Genomic DNA, 17812 nt, shown 5'->3' on the forward strand with positions numbered 1-17812 from the left:
TCTTGTCTATTTAAACCAGCTTCACTAATATGTGTATTTCGTCACACTGATTTAAAATATATATAAAAAAAAATCTTTATGGACTTAAAACGGAGATCTGTACTATGAAATAATTTTAGCTATAGTAAGAAAAACAGCAAAAAAGAGCACAAAAAATGTAAAATTATAAAGAAAAGAGAAAACTTCATAGATCTTACGGCTAATTATACACATCAATAATAATTTCAGCCACATAATAAAAACAGCAAAACTGAGTGTGAAAAATGTGAAATTGTAGAGAAAAGAGTGAAACTTCATAGATATTAGGGCTAATTATACACATCTTCTACAACTTAAAGGAAAACATCAGCTCATAGAGCAAAATGATATTAAAATATTTAGAAAATTTTATTTATATTTTGATTTATGAGATTTACTGTAAAACAGAATATGAAAATAGAACAAAGCAGTATAAAAGTTAATTCACTGTACACTAACTAGAGAATGATTTGTGTAATTCATTATTTGTGTCATTATATTTACATAACACAATGCAAAAGTCCCTTTCAGTTAATGTAGGAACATCTGCCATAAACAAAACAATAGTAATGCAACTATTAACAGCTGAGAAGTAAAATATCTTAGCCGCAGCTTAACTAAATAAATATTACCTTCAGCAGTTGCACCAAGTACTATGGAATACTTGTGATACATAATATAAACTATACATAAATATTGCACTTTGGACAGACTTTCAAAGCTTAGTGTAGTTGTTGATGGTATGGTTTCAGTCACTCCTCAGTTTTTAATTAAGTATCACATACATTTATATCTGTACAAAATTAATTACACCACTTTCCATTTTTCCACTTGTCCATATTGCCGTCTCAGCTATTCAAGTCCTTAAAAAAAATCCAGGCTGCCACTTATAAAATTGTTCACTAAATGAGATCAAGGCTTTCTTCAGCCAGCATAATCAATGCACAAAATATAAAGAGGAGTCATATATTACATGTAAAGACTGATGAAAAATGTAGTTATGAGCACCACCTATTTTTTTCAATTTATTGTGAATGTATTGATATCAAGGATACATGATACCACAACTCGGGCATGTCACACAAAACACCTGCACTGTTGAAGTGTAGCCATGAGAACACTCACTTCAAATACAGTCAATAAATAACATACTAGTAACACTAGTATACTCAAAGTGCTGACTGAATGAACTGCCAATTATTGTGATGGGGATTGTTAAATTAACACTATAGTGATGGAGTAAAAGTCTGTCCACCAACCATATCCTGCTCACCAAATGCACCTGGGACATTTCTGCGCATTCCTCTCCATATAGGTCTCTGCTGATGTGGTTGCATTGGATTCCAGTGGCCTCCATCACCATCTTCCACAGGAAAAAATGGCATCCGCATACCTACAGCTAAGGCTGGATTGGGTGCAACAGGGAAACCTGGGGGCGCTACACCTAGCAAGCCTTGACGACCCGTATTCACTGCAGGTGTCCTTGGTAGCCGAGGATCCACATTGGCCATTGTTCCAACACCAGGCATTACCATGCCAACAGGTCCCACACCTAGATCACCCATATTTCCAAAAGGTGACTGTGGTACACCAAGAGTATTTGGTTCAGGGGCAGATACAACTGTAGAACTTGAGACAGTAACTGCAGTGTGCGGGACTGTTGATTTGACACTTGCTGCATTTGAGGAAGCTGAAGTTGGAGTTGCCAAGCGTCTAGGATCTGTCCTAGGGGTGGTTGTTGTAGTTGTAGTAGTAGTTGTTGTTGGACAGCTTGTGGAAGTCTTTGAAGAGGTAGTCACAGGGGGATCAGGTAACTTGAATATTTTGCGTAATCGTGGATCATTCTCTGCCTGTAAGAACACAATTCAATAAACACAACATTTTACAAAAGTAAAAGTACATTTTATGTAAGCACATCTTCATATATGATAAACATAATAATATAAACAAATTTTGGACAGGAATGACAATAAACTATATACCCTATATATCAACTGTCTATCTTTAATCTAAAAGATTCTTTTATAATCATAACCACAAGAAAAGAAACAAGCTGGTTGCAGAAGTGGATACTGCAAATGGATCTTTTAAAAAGGTGAAAGTATGAATTACAACTGTGCCTAGGATACATGAATATTTTTAAAAAGCTTTTGGTTCAATTTGAAGTAAATGTATATTAACAACTCTTTTGAATCCGTCAAACTACTGATTCTGTATCAGCAAAATTATTCTCTTCAGTCCCACGGAAAAATTTTCAAAACCCTAAACTTTGAAAATTAAGAAGGAATACATATTAATGGGACATAACAGGACCACTTTCATTCTGCTGAGGCCAGTGTAAGGCTTACCTGCAGAGCAACAACTAATTGTAGAATTTAATTGGGAAAGTAAAGGTCAGAAAATCAATTATTAAGACTGAAGTAAATATACAGCAAACATTTCCAAAAGAAAATAGAGCAAATTAACAATGAAGTAACAGAAACACTTGCTCAATTTTTTTTGTATTTAGCACAGTTTACGGCAATTAATGAAAGCACAGGAAAATAAACAGAGTAAATATGGCTCGAATGCTGAAATTAAACAGTATTTTTGAAACTAAGCTTCCAATATGCCTGAAGTGAAAGTTTATAAACAATTTAGACTAATGACAGAAACAAATGGAACTCCAATGCAAGAACATATCACAACCCCTTTGAGTTGCTCAGTGAGCATTCATTATTTATTCATTCAGATTCTCGACATCTGCTATGTCTTCCTATTCACAGAGTAATGCCATTACTTTAAGTTGTATCATATCTGTAGAGTTGTGGAAACAATTGAATTAGGGAACAAACTAGAGTGGTAAATGAAGATACATCCATAAAGCATATAAAGTGCAATGGGTGGAAGGTATAGCCAAAGAATGAGTGACAGATGTACCAATGAAATTCTTTGTTGGATTATTAGAGGGAAAAAAGAAAAAAATGATGACTGAGTGGAATGTGGGTACAGAACAATGGAAAACATGAAACAGCAAAATGGAAGCTATTGCTGAAGAACATAACACATGGAGAATTTTGGAGGGCCAATATTCAGCAGTGTCTGATGATTATGGTAATTTATCCAGTTAAACTGATATATTTTTGGGGGAAAGCACACTTTACTGTCAATTAAAATAGAAAAATCGTGGTTACAATCAGTTTTATTTTTTGTTCACAAGTTAATGTTTTGTATTACAGAGTTTAAATAATGGCAATATAACAGCCAAATCTTGAAAAAGAAAAAAAAAAAAAAAAGTTCTCAAGACAAATAATACAGCAGAGGTCACTGTTGGGGAAAAGATGACAGTGGGGCATACAATATGTTTTAGAAGAACTGGAGATATTTCTGCACAATAGTTTGGTCGAGATACAGTGAAGCTGTTACAGAGAAATGAGCATTAATAGAGATTTGTTTGGTATCCTAGAAGGCTAAGACATTCAGAAAGTTATGACAATTTAAAATGGGAATTAAGAATGCTCTCATGTATAGAGATCAGGAATATTAGAAAACCAGTAAACATTAAACCTGCTGATAGCATTCACCATAACAATTACAGTAATTCCACTCATTGGCTTTCCCACCTTACATCCAAGCTGTCAGCTTCCAACCTAAACATAGACCTTTGCCTATGCTGTGCAGTTTTACACCACAGACTACATTCAAGAAAGTATGTAGAGCCAAAAATAATACTGCCAGCATTATGAGAGAGAGAGAGAGACCAAAAGAAACAATGATAACAGTAAAGTCAACCACACATCCATCATCTAGATGAAATACTTCAAGTATATAAGCATTGCACTAAGAGACTGAAGAATGCAAGTCAGCTTTGGAAATTCTTTAAAACATTCACACACACAAACACAGAAGAGAGGGTGCCAGGAGGTGCGGGGGCAAGAATACATAAAGAGAGAAAACTTAGAATTATAATAATATTAAACTAAAAGGTTGAACTATTATGCAACAAGAGGAAAACAGTGAACTTAAAAAACTGAAAAAAAAAATCACCATGAAGATTTTGAAAAAGTAACACACAATATAGCTGTAAAGAAATAACAATAAAAGGAAAGGACGTATGATAACACACAGAAATGAGTGACAAATGTACAAAACATTGAATCGAAGCAAATGAGCAAAACTATGTTAGACCTATACCCATTGCATGGTTACGTGAACCCTTGCTTCTTGGCGCACAACAGCACAGAAAGACGGAGATAACTTGAATGTACATGTACCACATAATAAATAGGACATACAGTGGAACCTCACATAGCGAGCATAATTCACTCCAGAATCTTATTCATAGGGTGAAACAATCATTAAGCAAAACAACTTATCCCACATAAATTAATGTAAAACACAATAATACACCCCATGCAGAAAATTACTAAGAACTTCATCTTATTCATGCCATTTATTCAAATACTATTATACATACAGTATTACGTGCTTTATTATTCACGATACATAACTAATTCTTTTTTACTTGGAAGCTATCTATAGTCATTTGTTTCTGCTGACACTACAACACTTCGCAAAAAATGTGACATAGCATTATCGTCAAATATGTAGCACACGTAGCAACTGCTTTATTGGGGTAATGATTTTCAATGTATGATGCAACCGATTCTCATGCTTTCATTTCCCTTATTGAGCCAGAAGATTGCTGCTTTGCTGTTACTGCTTCCTCCTCCTCCTCATCCTAATTCTCCTCCTCCGAAGAAATCCTTGCCACAATTTCCTGCTGTGAAACACATTGCAACTCCACTCTTCAGTGGTGATTTATTGGCTGTGATCTTCCACGAGTTCATCAATATCATTGTTATCCACTTCTAGACTCATGCTCTTGGCCAAAGACACAATCTTGTTGACTACAGGCTCCACAGGTACTGACTCAAATGCCTCAGTCACATTTGACAACGAACTCCGGTCAAAGCTTCTTCCAAGCAGAAGTGAGAGTTCTGTTCTCTTGGTAACCTTTCCCAAGCCTTTTTGATTACCTTGACGCAGGCAACGATGTTGAAGTGATATTTCCAAAACTCTCTGAGTGTGAGATTGGTAGCTTCAGTTAACTCAAAGCAAGGCTCAAAGAGTGCTTTACTTTAGAGCTTCTTAAACTTAGAAATAATCTTCTGGTCCATAGGCTGGAGAACATAATCTTCTGGTCCACAGGCTGGAGTAACAGAGTGGTGTTGGGAGGCAGAAATTGGATCTCGATGAATTGAAATTCTTCCTCGAGGTGGTCTTGTGGACCTGTAGAAGGGGCAGGAGCGTTGTCCATAAAAAGGAAGGCAAGGAATGGCAGATTCATCACAAGCAAATATTTTTCACTGAAGGACCAAACACTTCATTGATCCAATCACAAAAAAGATCACGTGTCCTCCAAGCCTTGTTGTTGGACCTCCATGGCATATTTAACCTACTCTCTGGACTTTACACTTCTTGAAGATTCATGGAGTTCCTGAATGGTAAACAAGCAGCAGTTTAATTTTCAAACTGCCACTCACATTGGCACAGAATAGCAGTGCGAGACAGTCTTTCCTTGGCTTGTGATCGGGCAATGCATTCTCCTCTGCCATTTTTCCAGAATAGACCTGTCTCATCATAATTAAAAGCCTGTTGCAGCAGGTAGCCCTCAGAATCTGTGAGCATGTTGAAGTTGCTGATGAAGTACTCTGCAGCCTTTGCATCGGGACTGGCTGCTTTGCCTTCCTTCACAATGCTGTGCATGCCGGTTCTTTTCTTAAACTTCTCAAATCACCCATGGTTTCACTTAAACACTTCTTCGGCACTAATGATCCTGGTGTCTTCTTAACGAGGTCAGCAAAAATCATTTTCACCTTCTCGCAAATGATGTTTCGGTTAATACTGTCACCTTGTAACTGTTTTCATTTATCAACGTAAGGAGCAAACTTATGACGCTGGCCAGAATACGAAACCATTCTTTACGTACTCTTGTCACTCCCTTTGAAGCATCAATCTCCTTAATCTTGTCCTTGTTCTTGAGGGTAGTGGAAATGGTTGATGTAGACTGATTGTATGTGCACAGTAAATCAGCAACGCTCACACCACATTTGCGTTTTTCAATGATTTTATGTTTCATTTCTAAGGTCTTTTCTTTCTCTCATGGTTGTCTTCTAGCAGCTTTATCTTCGGGGACATTTCTATGATGGTTATTAAATTTGCACATAAAAAAAACACTGCATGAACACAAGTTTAGAAAAATGAGTGATCACAAGCTGCCCTAAGATGGTAGTGGAAACAGAGCTAAACCCAGACAGCAGTATGTACTAAAGACATTGTTCATATGCCACTGCCGACAATGAAAGATGTTCATATTGTTGGAACATTTACCCCGCCATGTGCAAATGGGGGTGACATTGTCATTACTCGTTATGCAAACAATCATTCGTTGTGCAAAATATCAGTTGTTAAACAAGTATTTTTTTTACAATTTGTTTTGCTCATTACACAAACTGAGCATTATGGGAGGTGCTCGTTAAGCAATGTTCCACCGTATTTCTTTGCCAATCAATAAGGTGTCACTTCTTTAAATGTATCTCTTTTAATGAACGATTTCTATAATGCATCACACTATTGACTTTGCAATGAATGTTCCTTACCTGTGGATCAGATGTACTCAGCTTCAGCCTCGTGTAATCAGGCCTTGGAATGGTGATTTCTACGACCTTGTATGGAATTGGAGGATGTGAAGTGAGAGAAGCATCTATTTCAGTAGCTGGTGTATGCATTGGTACTGGTTTAAAAGGCAACTCGAGGACACGGCGAAGATCGACATCTCCGCTAAGAGCAGCTGAAGGATCAGCTGAAATTCGTGGCCGCAGGTCAGTGTCACTGGACCCACCAAATCCTGTGATATGCCTAAAATCAGTATCTCCGACATGCCTCAGGTCCACATCTCCTGTTGTAGATGAGGATGCTGTTGTAGCTGCAGCAGTCATGCGAGGTAGGTTACGGAGATCCACGTCGCCTGGCGAAGTTATTGCATTGCTGCACACAAATGTAAATAATATGTTTCTATTAATTAAGGTAAGTTACATGGTTACTGAAAATAATCATTAGGAATTTATCAAATTCCAAAGTATAGAATATAGACATTGCTACAAACTATTTAAAATTAAAAAACACTCAACAGTAACAAACAATTTTTATCTTTTGCATCAGCAGTAAGTGATGGCTGCACTTTTATATTTTTCCATGTTATTCTCTGTGAACGACTACTGTTTGGTGTATGTAGGTACATCTCAAGTAGCAAACAATCAAAACTGGTATAAAACAGTAAGACTTAGATCTTTAGAGATGTGACTAGATAAGTAAAGGAGGGAACATTTGCAACAAATTAAAAATAAGTACCTTCTGCAGGCATGCACAGGCAACTGAACTATCAGAGCACATCCTCCCAACTTCCCATTAGTTCCTTGCCATATCTCCAAAACTAGTCAGAGGTTTTCCAACTATACTGTTGTACTAGCATCTCTGGGATAACTTAAGTAGTGGTGAATTTCACTTCGTCATGGCCTCAAAGACGTTACTGAAATTATGTATTTCTAATACAGTATGTGCTACAATGAATGCCTACGAGAAGCCAGAATTATGTTTCAACTGAGGACTCAAGCCTTGATGCCTGTGAATATGCCTCTAAACAGATGAAATAAGTCATTCCATTGAACAAAAGTATTTACAACTCGTTCTGCTTAGGACATGATCTAAATTTCAGAGAAAATGGAAGTCCTACTACTCAGGATGTTACACCCATCCCCCTAACTAAGTAGTTCGAGGTGCTTCTCCCACTGATACCTAAAGTAAGTCAACGAGACTGATTTCACCTCTTGGAAAATGTGCTGAGTCCCATGTTAAGGGGGGCCAAACATAAAAGGGTAGGGTCTATTAATCACTGGCAATTCAAACATATGGCAAATAATGGTACCCCATAGGGAAAGAGCAGCAAGGAATGGGAAGGAACACAATGTGCACTCAGTGTGTATGCATGGAGGCCTCATTCAACATGTTTTAAAAAAAGGCTATTTTGGCAGCAGTTGAGGAAACAAGAGGTAATGATTGTGGATCAGACACTTGAAGATAGATGCAAACTATCCCGAGAGAACCTACTTAGAAAGTTTCTAGAACCAACTTGAAGTGATAAATCTAGGAATATATGACAACCCCCTATGTATCACTGCCATATGGATTGCAAAGACAAAATTAGAATAATTACAGCTTGCACAGAGGCATCTCCACAATCATTCTTTCCACAATCCATCTATGAGTAAAATGGGAAGAAGCCCTAATAACTGGTAAAATGGGGGGCACACTCTGACATGCACTTTACACTGGTTTGTAGAGTATATAAACAAAAATGCAGATAATTTAAAATACTCAGCAAATACATATGTAACCATTCAATGAACTACACAAAAAATTAAACCAATAGTAAAACATTGCAATAGATAAGATTATTTTCGTTAATGCTATTCAGTCTGCACAGCTGATATTTTTGCAGTAGTAGGATGTTACCTTGTGCATTATTCATAATGGATAGTGGATATTTTCATCTGCATTCAGATTTTAAACTACATCTTTTATACCCTGCCATTTTATGTAGTGTAATTCCCATAAGTCATATTATACCTGTAGATACTCGTAAAGCTCGTCCGCCGAGGTGGTGGGCCAGACAAAATGCTTTTGCTGTGGCTGTCATCTCCACCTGGACTAGCTCCAACAGATGATGTGGATGCAGAAGCAGCTGCAGCAGCTGCCGCTGCTGCAGCCTTGCGAGGATCTGCACGAGCCGTTCGTGGGTCAGGTCGACGGGTAGGAGGAGCAGGTGCCTCAGATGGAGCAGAAGAACTTGTACTTGGGGACAAAAGACCTGGAGGCCCAGGCCCCACTGATGCTGCTGCAGTAACGGCTGAAATACCACCACTAGTTGAAGACGCAGGTACGGCAGCTGCTGCCGCTGCTGCTCTACTGCGAGGGTCCCGGGAAACGCGAGGGTCTCTTATCACAGGACTGCCCTGTTGCTGAGGTGACTGTATTGGTGTCGAAATGGTCGTCCTAAAACAGCAGAAATAATGGAAATAAGACTTTTGATTCAAATCAACCACTAAGTACTATCATTAGTACATTCAAGACAAGAGTTACATTTTGTATTTAACATACAGATCTTGAATGAAATTACTGCATACATATGAAGACAAAACAAAGTTGTGTAAGAAATTTCATCTAGTATTTTGTGTAATGGCAGCGAGTTGTCGAAAGTTACATTCTGTTGTACAATGAATGTTCACTATGTAAGACATAGCCCCTGCCACAGTCTCAAAATTTGTCTTGCAGCATCTCATATCACAAGAGATTATTATTGTGTATCAGCAAACTCTCTTCTTTAAAAATGAAAAGGAAATTTATCTTCACAAGTAACAACTGCGTAGACAATTGCATCTTATGATCTCTGTAGTTTACTTTACACACATTTCTTCACTGTCATAATTTCATCCTTTCCTGTGCAAAATTTGCCTTTTGATTCCAAAACAGAATTATGTCCACTTGAACATTGCTTTAAGACATTACATTTTTCCGTGACATCGCAAGTGACTAGAGAAACAGTAATAAATTTGCTTTGTAGTGTATGCGGAATGAGAAAATGGCAGAGGAAGGACACATGATGAGATGGGGAGTGTGACGAGGCAGTGAGTGAGTGAGTGAGTGAGTGAGAGAGAGAGAGAGAGAGAGAGAGCTTTCCTGTATTGTTAAACACATGGACGTACCTCTCGGGTGTCTGAGTCACCATAGCAACTGTTGATGTCTCTACAGCTATGCTGGTTGCAACTGGCACAACACCTTGGTTCCGTATTGTTGACAAAAGTTTTGTAACTGATTCTGAAATATTTATCTGTGACAAATCTTTCAATGTTAATCCTGTCACAGTTGGGACAACTGGTGCTGAAGTCTGATCTACAGACTTTGGTGGGGTCATTTCTTTTCGTTCTTGTTCATCTTGTAGTATTTGTTGTTTAGGCGGCTGCGGCTCCTGTGAAAAATAAACAGAAAACTCAAATTTGATGCCCATATACAATTTTCTTTTGAAGTTTGTATATAATTTACACTCTTATCATGCAAGTGAATTATAACAAAGTTCAAAATGCAGATAGCTACAATTTTACAGCATATGATGATTTCATTCTCTTATTATTACACTGTAACATATAGTGATTTCATTCTCTTATAATTACACTGGAGGAGAGTAACAAGTAAGGTTAAAACTTTAAGAATTCCTGCAAGCATGCCAGTAAAAGTTGAAAATAAACTGAAAAAGTTTTTCCTTGACAACTCCTATTCTGTAGAAGAATTTCTGTTGTTGTAATGTGTAACAGGTGGTGGGTAGCAATTTCTAACTCACATTTGTATATTTAGAAATAAAAATTAAGAAAAAATTATTAGTCTTATAAATATTCAGCATGTAACCAAATTTGCAAATTATTTTGCGAAGTGAAAGTAAAATGACACATTCCACATAATTATAATATATTGTGCAGAATGCTCCATGGAACATGAAACAACTAATTAATTAACTAACTGCATAATAAGGAGTACACATGCAAGATGTGGTATAGCAGTGAAGAGTTTTCACTGTTTAACTTTATCCGACTATTTGTCATAAACACACATTTCAGGTGAGATTCTTCACACATATCCAAAAGCAGTATTGGTGAGTACATAAATTAAGTGCTGGTTAGCACAAATGACTTTTCATTATAATTAGGAAGAGAACTAGAAGACTATGCAGACTGACTAAGCATAAAACCATGAAAGGTGAGGCTGTAGAGAGCGCTAACACCATTAGAGTATTTGTATGGAAGTGTCTAAAACACAAGTTGAAGTTAAGATCTCTTATCACACTCACTGTCAACTAGTATCTCTGACTTACAGCACAGGCTCCAAACATACAATCCATACAGAGTGGAGGTCCTTACAACATACAATGTGAGTGCAGTTAACATCAATGTACAGAGTAAAAGTGTTCCTCAAGTTGCCTCCAACATTCTGATCTGATAGCGCACATGCATTTCTGAACACAGCTGCCATTTCAAGCATATGTTGCAACCGGAAGCTCTTAAATTTCTGTGCTAATAGTAAATATTTATGTATGTAGTTTGTATATTAAACTATTATTATTTTCTGTGACTTGTTCAGGACTTTTCAATGTTCCTGTGTAACTGGTCCTAATTCCATACCTTTCCTCTTCATAACATGTATTGTAACTGTCTATTGTTTACATAGATCCAGTATAACAAACTTGATGGGCTGGAAGAAAGATAAATACAAACAATAGCATACCTGATTGGACAGCTTTTTCAGTAAGTCAGTCAAAGGTACATCCTCTTCATCACTCGAGTACCAGTTTTCATCTGCACAATTGTCATCATCATCCTCATTGTCCCCACTACGCTCCTAAAATTTAGCATTGGAATAAATAAACACCTCAAAATTTTACAGCATGAAATAGCAATACATATTCAAATGGGCTCCTTACAACAGCACTGCTAACTACCAAAATTATATAATTACTTTCTCATGAAACTCCATGCAATCCATTTACTTCACAATATCAACTATTAACAACAACTTAATTTTTTTTCCTCCTGTCATACTAGATTTTTTCAGTATACATTATTAAATTATCAGTAATGTTATTGTAAGGCTTGTGATTCTAAGTTCCTTTGTTCAAGATGCAAGCAATTCAGTGGTCATATAAATCTACTATTCTCATGACAATTTCCAAAGAGCATTTTTACTTCTGGTATGATAAATTACCCTGCCCTATTTTGACAGGTGTTTGTACTCAACTAAGTGTATGCTACAAATGGGCTTCAATGAGAAATTATGTTCTAAAATTTCCTTTTCAAATAAAGCATCTGAAACATTAGGTAATTTAGAGTAAAAGATGTGGAGGTGTTTCTGTTGGGCGATAATTATTGGTATCAATTAAAAATAAATAAAACTGTACATCAAGTATAGAAGTTAATAGTCTAAAAGGTTAAATAATTATTTTGTTCAAGAAATGAATAAGAAACACATAGTTAATAATGATGCTCCAGGTGTAATACCAAATAAGGCATATAAAGTCATTCCAGATATGGAAGAAAGGAAACACTCATGGAGATGGTGTTTCACTACAAATGACTAATGCTGGATGAAAAGTTATACAATAGGAACTTGAAAAATTATGAATAGATGTTTGTGAAATAAAGGCAATTTCCATACTGGAACAATGCTGTAATAATCCTCCTTTGCAACAAAGGGGAACACAAGACATAAAAAGCTATAGAACCACCAGACTTTCCACACTAAATACGATTACCAAACCCACACAGAAAGACCACTAGACTTTGATCAGGCAAAGGAACAGATTGGCTATGAATAAAGCACAATGGTTCATCTGCAAGTCATGAACAAGTTGTAGAACAGAATAATGGGTATCCAAAACCACTTTGTCTGGGACTCATACATTATCAAAATGCAATTTCAACTAAAATTATGCCAATATCCTTTAGAAAGGAAAGAATATTAGGGTTTAAATATCCATTGATAACAACGTCATTAGAGATGAAGCTCGGCTTAGGGAGGAACAGGAAGTAATCAGTCATGTCTGTTCCTAAGGAAACATCCCAGCATTTACCTTTAGCAACTTACGACACCATGGAAATTGTGAATCTGGATGGCCAGATGAGGATTTGAACTGCTTTCTTTTACAGATTCAAGTATAGTGTCCTACCATTATACCACCTAGCTCAGTGCCCTTCAAAACAACGCCTCAATTCTACATATGTTATAATGTTCTAAAGAATAACAGTATCAATTCTATAGCTTCCTTTATATTTCATCAAGATTCTGCTGAGACATTCAAAGTTGAAAGAGAAATCCGACAAAGTGATTCCATACAAAAAGCTATTTCAAGGGTTCCTAGTCAAAGTTTTCAGGTCCTTAAACTGGGTAACCTGATAAGGAATACATATTAATCGTTATCTGAACCCATGTATTTTGGGGATGACAATTTATTGTTTGTCGCTAGCACAGATGAACTATAACCATGCTATGGGACCACATCAGGTTTTAATTTAGGCTTATAAATCAATTATAATCATACAAAACAATGTATAACCAACACATTCCATAGAAAATAAAAACCAATTAATAATGAAGTCATAGTATCAGTTCATATTTTTTTGTATTTAGGATAGCTGAAACAATAACTAGATGGAAAGGAAGAGACATAAAAAGAAGAGTAACAATGGCATAGTGCTTTTGATAAATTAAATAAGGTTTTTAAAACTAAGCTTTTGATGTCTCAAAATAAAGGAAGTTTATGATCAGTATGTAAACATACAGAAAAAATATATATGCACATAGCTGAAAACTGTAATCCATGGAGAAGTCAAAGGAGGTCTTTATCCAGCAGTGGACATTAAATGGCTGATGACTACAATCACAATAGTGGTGGTGGTGGTGGTGGTGGTGGTTGCAGTTACTGGGATAAGTGGGAAACTGAAAAATAAATTTAGGGTGTATGTGTAGTCTTACTCACAGGCTAAAATTCACTGAATGTTACATGAAATCCCCCTCCCCAAAGAATGGTCTACATTCTAGATAAAAAATGTAAATTCTGAGCGTCTGTAATCTTTACAAAACACATTCATGAAGAATAACAAACACACTGTATTATCTGCTATGTTATCCTGCGATAATGACACATACATTTCCATGACACACAGTACTATAGACTAGTTAATCAACTTGCTTATCACAAGACAATATGCAGAATACTAGCTTATAAGATGTGTGGCTTCTCATTGCTGTGAAATAATTGCATTTGTGTCATTTACGTGACTGATAGCTAATATGAAGGAGACAATCTCACAACAAATCACCAAACAATTGTATCTAGAAATGTCCAGTACTGTTAATGTCTGGCACAAAGTCAAAATCATCATTACAGTTTAATGATTCGCTGGACATATTCACAAGCCAAGCAGAAAATTGTAAATAAAAATACATGACCCACACCGCAAAACACATAGCAGATACCAGAATAAACTAATATTATTTGCTGCATAGCATAAAAACTAAACTCATTAAAATATTATACTAGTGTTGTTACACCATCTTCCGATCTTACGGATTAATGTACACCCTTCTTAACATTTTACATATGAAATAATGTTTCATTAGAGGTCCAGTGCCACTTGACAAGCAAAGTTAGAGATGATCGTGGTGACTTACAATTAGAGTGGCCAACTGTGAATTACTAGCACCTACAAAAACGTAATACGCAACTGAAAAATCTGATGACATAATTATATAAATCAAAGAAGTGATGGATATAGTATATAATGTGGAAATATGTACTGAATCAATCTCATCCAGCTGCTGTGATGAAAGCACTCAACTGATATTTCAAACAGCAATAGCTTCCTTCATACCTGACTGCTGTCTGCTTCTCTCTGTTGCTGCTGTATTCTCAAAAACAGTTCTCGCTGTTTCTTGGGAAGGTGGAGAGGAATATTGGCTCCATCGTTGCTTTCAGTGCCACTTTCACCTAGGAATGTTAATTCAGATTAGATGTTATGAGAGATCCTTAACTTCAAGACACCTTATTTTTTCCAATCAATTATGTGAGCTATATAATTTAATAATTTTACCAGTCTCTGCCTGAGAATCTCGTGCATCATGTGCCGAGTCAATCTTCTGTGGTTTCTCATCTTGCGGCTCTGATTTAACAATACTTATTTCTTCAGAATTTGAAGATTTTTCATCTGTTGTAGTCATGCTGAAACTTTTACTTTTTACAGACTCGTCCAGTGTTGCAGAGTCAGGAGAAAGCCTGTAAAAAAATTCCACTTAAGTTATTATGTATGTAATTATTGATGATTTTCTTCATACAGTCTATCATTGATTGGAGGAAATAAATACAGAAAGATGCAGTATGTGCCTTCTTTTGAATCTGTAGCTTCAAATCAACATCGTAAAATCTATACAGAAATAAAATACTATTTACTCACTTTGAGCGTTTATGATGACTTTCTCTTTTACTCTTGTGTTCTCTCTTCCTATGCTTATCATCTCCCTTTCGATGTTCCCCTTCATCAGAACTTAAAGTATCTTGATAGAAACGGAAAGTCGGCCTTTGTACATCATGTTGCACATCAGAATCATTCTTTCTCTCTGGTGTTTTCTCGGCATTAAATTCTTTGTTATGCCCTGATGGTATTGAGTTATCAGAAACCCACCTATTTTCCTTGCTTCTAGAAGGCCTTGACTCCAGTTTTGAAGATGAAGTAGGTGAGTCTGTTCCATCTGTAACAGAGAAGTATGTGTTGCATACACTGTTTTTACTCCAATGAAGAATATTTAAATGTCTGGAATGTATTTTTTGTAAATTTAAATGTTTATGCAAATAAATCACTTTCACCTATTTACATATAAACTGACTTGTCCAATATCTTATGCATAAGCTGTTTTTGTAGGAAATAGGACCAATGAAAATACAATATAACATGAATCACCATCACAAAAAGGAAAGACCACACAATGAAATTGTTAAATGTAGGAGAATGTCCTAGTAAGACTGCTGGCATGTAATATTGTGTGTCATTTTTCATATATGTATAGCTTCATAAGCATGACAGTATAAACACTGATAATTGTGTATGCAGTGTATTAGTGGTGGCTATGGCTAATGCAGTGTAAGCTATAATTATATAATAGTAGTTTTTGAGTAACAGCGTACATGAGTGTGTGTGAGCAATCCGGCTGACAAGACATCATCAAGGTGGACAACAAAAACTGTGGTGAAGAATGGTTGCTAATTAAAGGAAGAAAGAACTGTGTTCAGTCTTTTCATAAGTAATATCTCTGATTTGCAAGCATGGAGAGGGTTCTACACTTAACTTAACACTGTTTAAGGTTAACAGAAAGAAAATTAGTCCTATGAACCAAGAAGATGCACAATATACCGAGTCATATGTTTTCCCAGCACCCGCCTTGCATTTTACTGCTACAGTTTGCCGCTGGTGTTGCAGTCATGGCTTCTGCATACAATGGAGCAATAGTAGATTATTACTAGCTCAGCTGGAATGGTCAAGTGAAGACTCACTTCCATAACTGATTTCTCCTGTCTACTTGTGCAACTCTTATTGCTGTCACATAATAACATGCAGCACATACACAGAAAAAAACTAAGATGCAGTGATGTGTGCCTGTATGTTAAACACCATTGTTAGACCTTTTTCTTAAACACAAGACCGAAAGTATTGTAGTAAATCATCCCTAGATATTAAGAAGTGTCATTCTCAAATATATCTATGTCTCATTAAGTTAAGAAAGTTGTGGAGGCACTTACTGGGATCCTATCACCAAAAGAAAAACAAAATTAATGTGTCTGTCATACATTGTTCTAATATTGTTCTTGGGTGGCTCTTTATTCACACAAAATAGTCAGTGCCATAGAAAGGGGATCTCAGATTGATCCTATATTTCAAGATTTGGTCATAATTAGTAGTAACTGCCAAAGTACAGATGGACTCCCCATTTGATTTGGTTTTATAGAGAGTAAACTACAGCACTGGCACATTACTTAGCTTGCATTTATCACGAATCTCTTGCTAAGCATAAAGTCACAAGCAACTGGGAGAAAAAAATAAAATAAAAAAATCATAAATGTCACCTGTATGTAAGAAGTGTAAAAGAACAGACCACTATCCTTAACATCAATGTGCTGCAGAATTCCTAAACACATTCTCAGTTTGATTATAATAAATTTCCTTGAGATGGTAAAGCTTCTGTCTACAAAATAGCATGGACTTAGAATGCATTGCTTATGTGAAACTCAGCTTGCACTTTTCTTGTACGATATCCCGTGAACCACAAATGAAGGGCAATAGGCAGATTCCGTACTCCTAGATTCCTGAAAAGCATTTTACATGGTGCAGTACTGCAGACTGTTAATGAAGGTATGAGTATATGGAATACGTTCCAGATGTTTAAGTTGCTTCAAGACTTTTATGTAATAGGAACCAGTACATTGTCCTTGTTGATGAGTGTTCATTAGAGACAAGGTTATTAAGAGTGGAGCAGGAAATTGTGGCTCTTAGTCTCTATTCATCTATTAAAACCACCAGAAGATTCAAACCAACTGCAAAATCATTTAAACATTATATCTTCATGGTGCAAACAATGACAGTTGAGTTAAACAATAAAAGTTGTGAGGCCATCCAGATGAGTAATATAAGGAATAATAATGAAATAATAAGCAACCAGTTGCATAAAAAATTTAATTTCATTATCAGTTTCAGGCACTTGAGTGCCCTTCTTCATAACTACCTATCGCAATATTTTCGAGAGTCAGCAATAAGATGCATACAGCAAAATGACATGGTTACGTGGTTCACAGTGTCTGTATAAACAAATAGATCAATATCCTTAACATCGAGATTCTGCAGAATTCTTGAGCATATTCCCAGTTCGAATATAATAAATTTCCTTCAGACGGTAAAGCTTCTGTCTACAAATCAGCATGGACTTTAAAGACATTACTTACGTGGAACTCAGCTTGCACTCTTCTCACGCAATATCCTGTGACCCACGAATTAAGTGCAACAGAATTTTATACAGACACTATGAACCACATAACAATGGCATTTTGCTGTATGCAACTTATTGCTGACACTCGCAAATTATGTGATTTGTATAACCTTCTGAA

At 36.2% G+C, this 17812-nt stretch overlaps 1 protein-coding gene across 4 annotated transcripts in view; it reads right to left on the reverse strand.

Annotated features, from left to right (window-relative positions):
- Nucleotides 1-1030: 1030 nt before the first annotated feature.
- The window catches only part of LOC126100524 (uncharacterized), a 79307-nt gene continuing 62525 nt past the window's right edge, over nt 1031-17812 (reverse strand). For all 4 annotated transcript variants that reach the window (XM_049911136.1, XM_049911139.1, XM_049911137.1 and 1 more), the window contains exons 7-14: nt 15114-15408; nt 14754-14935; nt 14535-14650; nt 11392-11505; nt 9822-10084; nt 8686-9111; nt 6660-7047; nt 1031-1868 (exon numbers count right to left, since the gene is read on the reverse strand). In XM_049911136.1, the coding sequence (XP_049767093.1) occupies nt 1245-1868; nt 6660-7047; nt 8686-9111; nt 9822-10084; nt 11392-11505; nt 14535-14650; nt 14754-14935; nt 15114-15408 (2408 nt within the window). In that variant the 3' untranslated portion in view covers nt 1031-1244. The remainder of the gene's footprint in view (nt 1869-6659; nt 7048-8685; nt 9112-9821; nt 10085-11391; nt 11506-14534; nt 14651-14753; nt 14936-15113; nt 15409-17812) is intronic.

Source organism: Schistocerca cancellata, chromosome 9 (assembly GCF_023864275.1).
Source record: "Schistocerca cancellata isolate TAMUIC-IGC-003103 chromosome 9, iqSchCanc2.1, whole genome shotgun sequence".
NCBI lineage: Eukaryota > Metazoa > Arthropoda > Insecta > Orthoptera > Acrididae > Schistocerca > Schistocerca cancellata.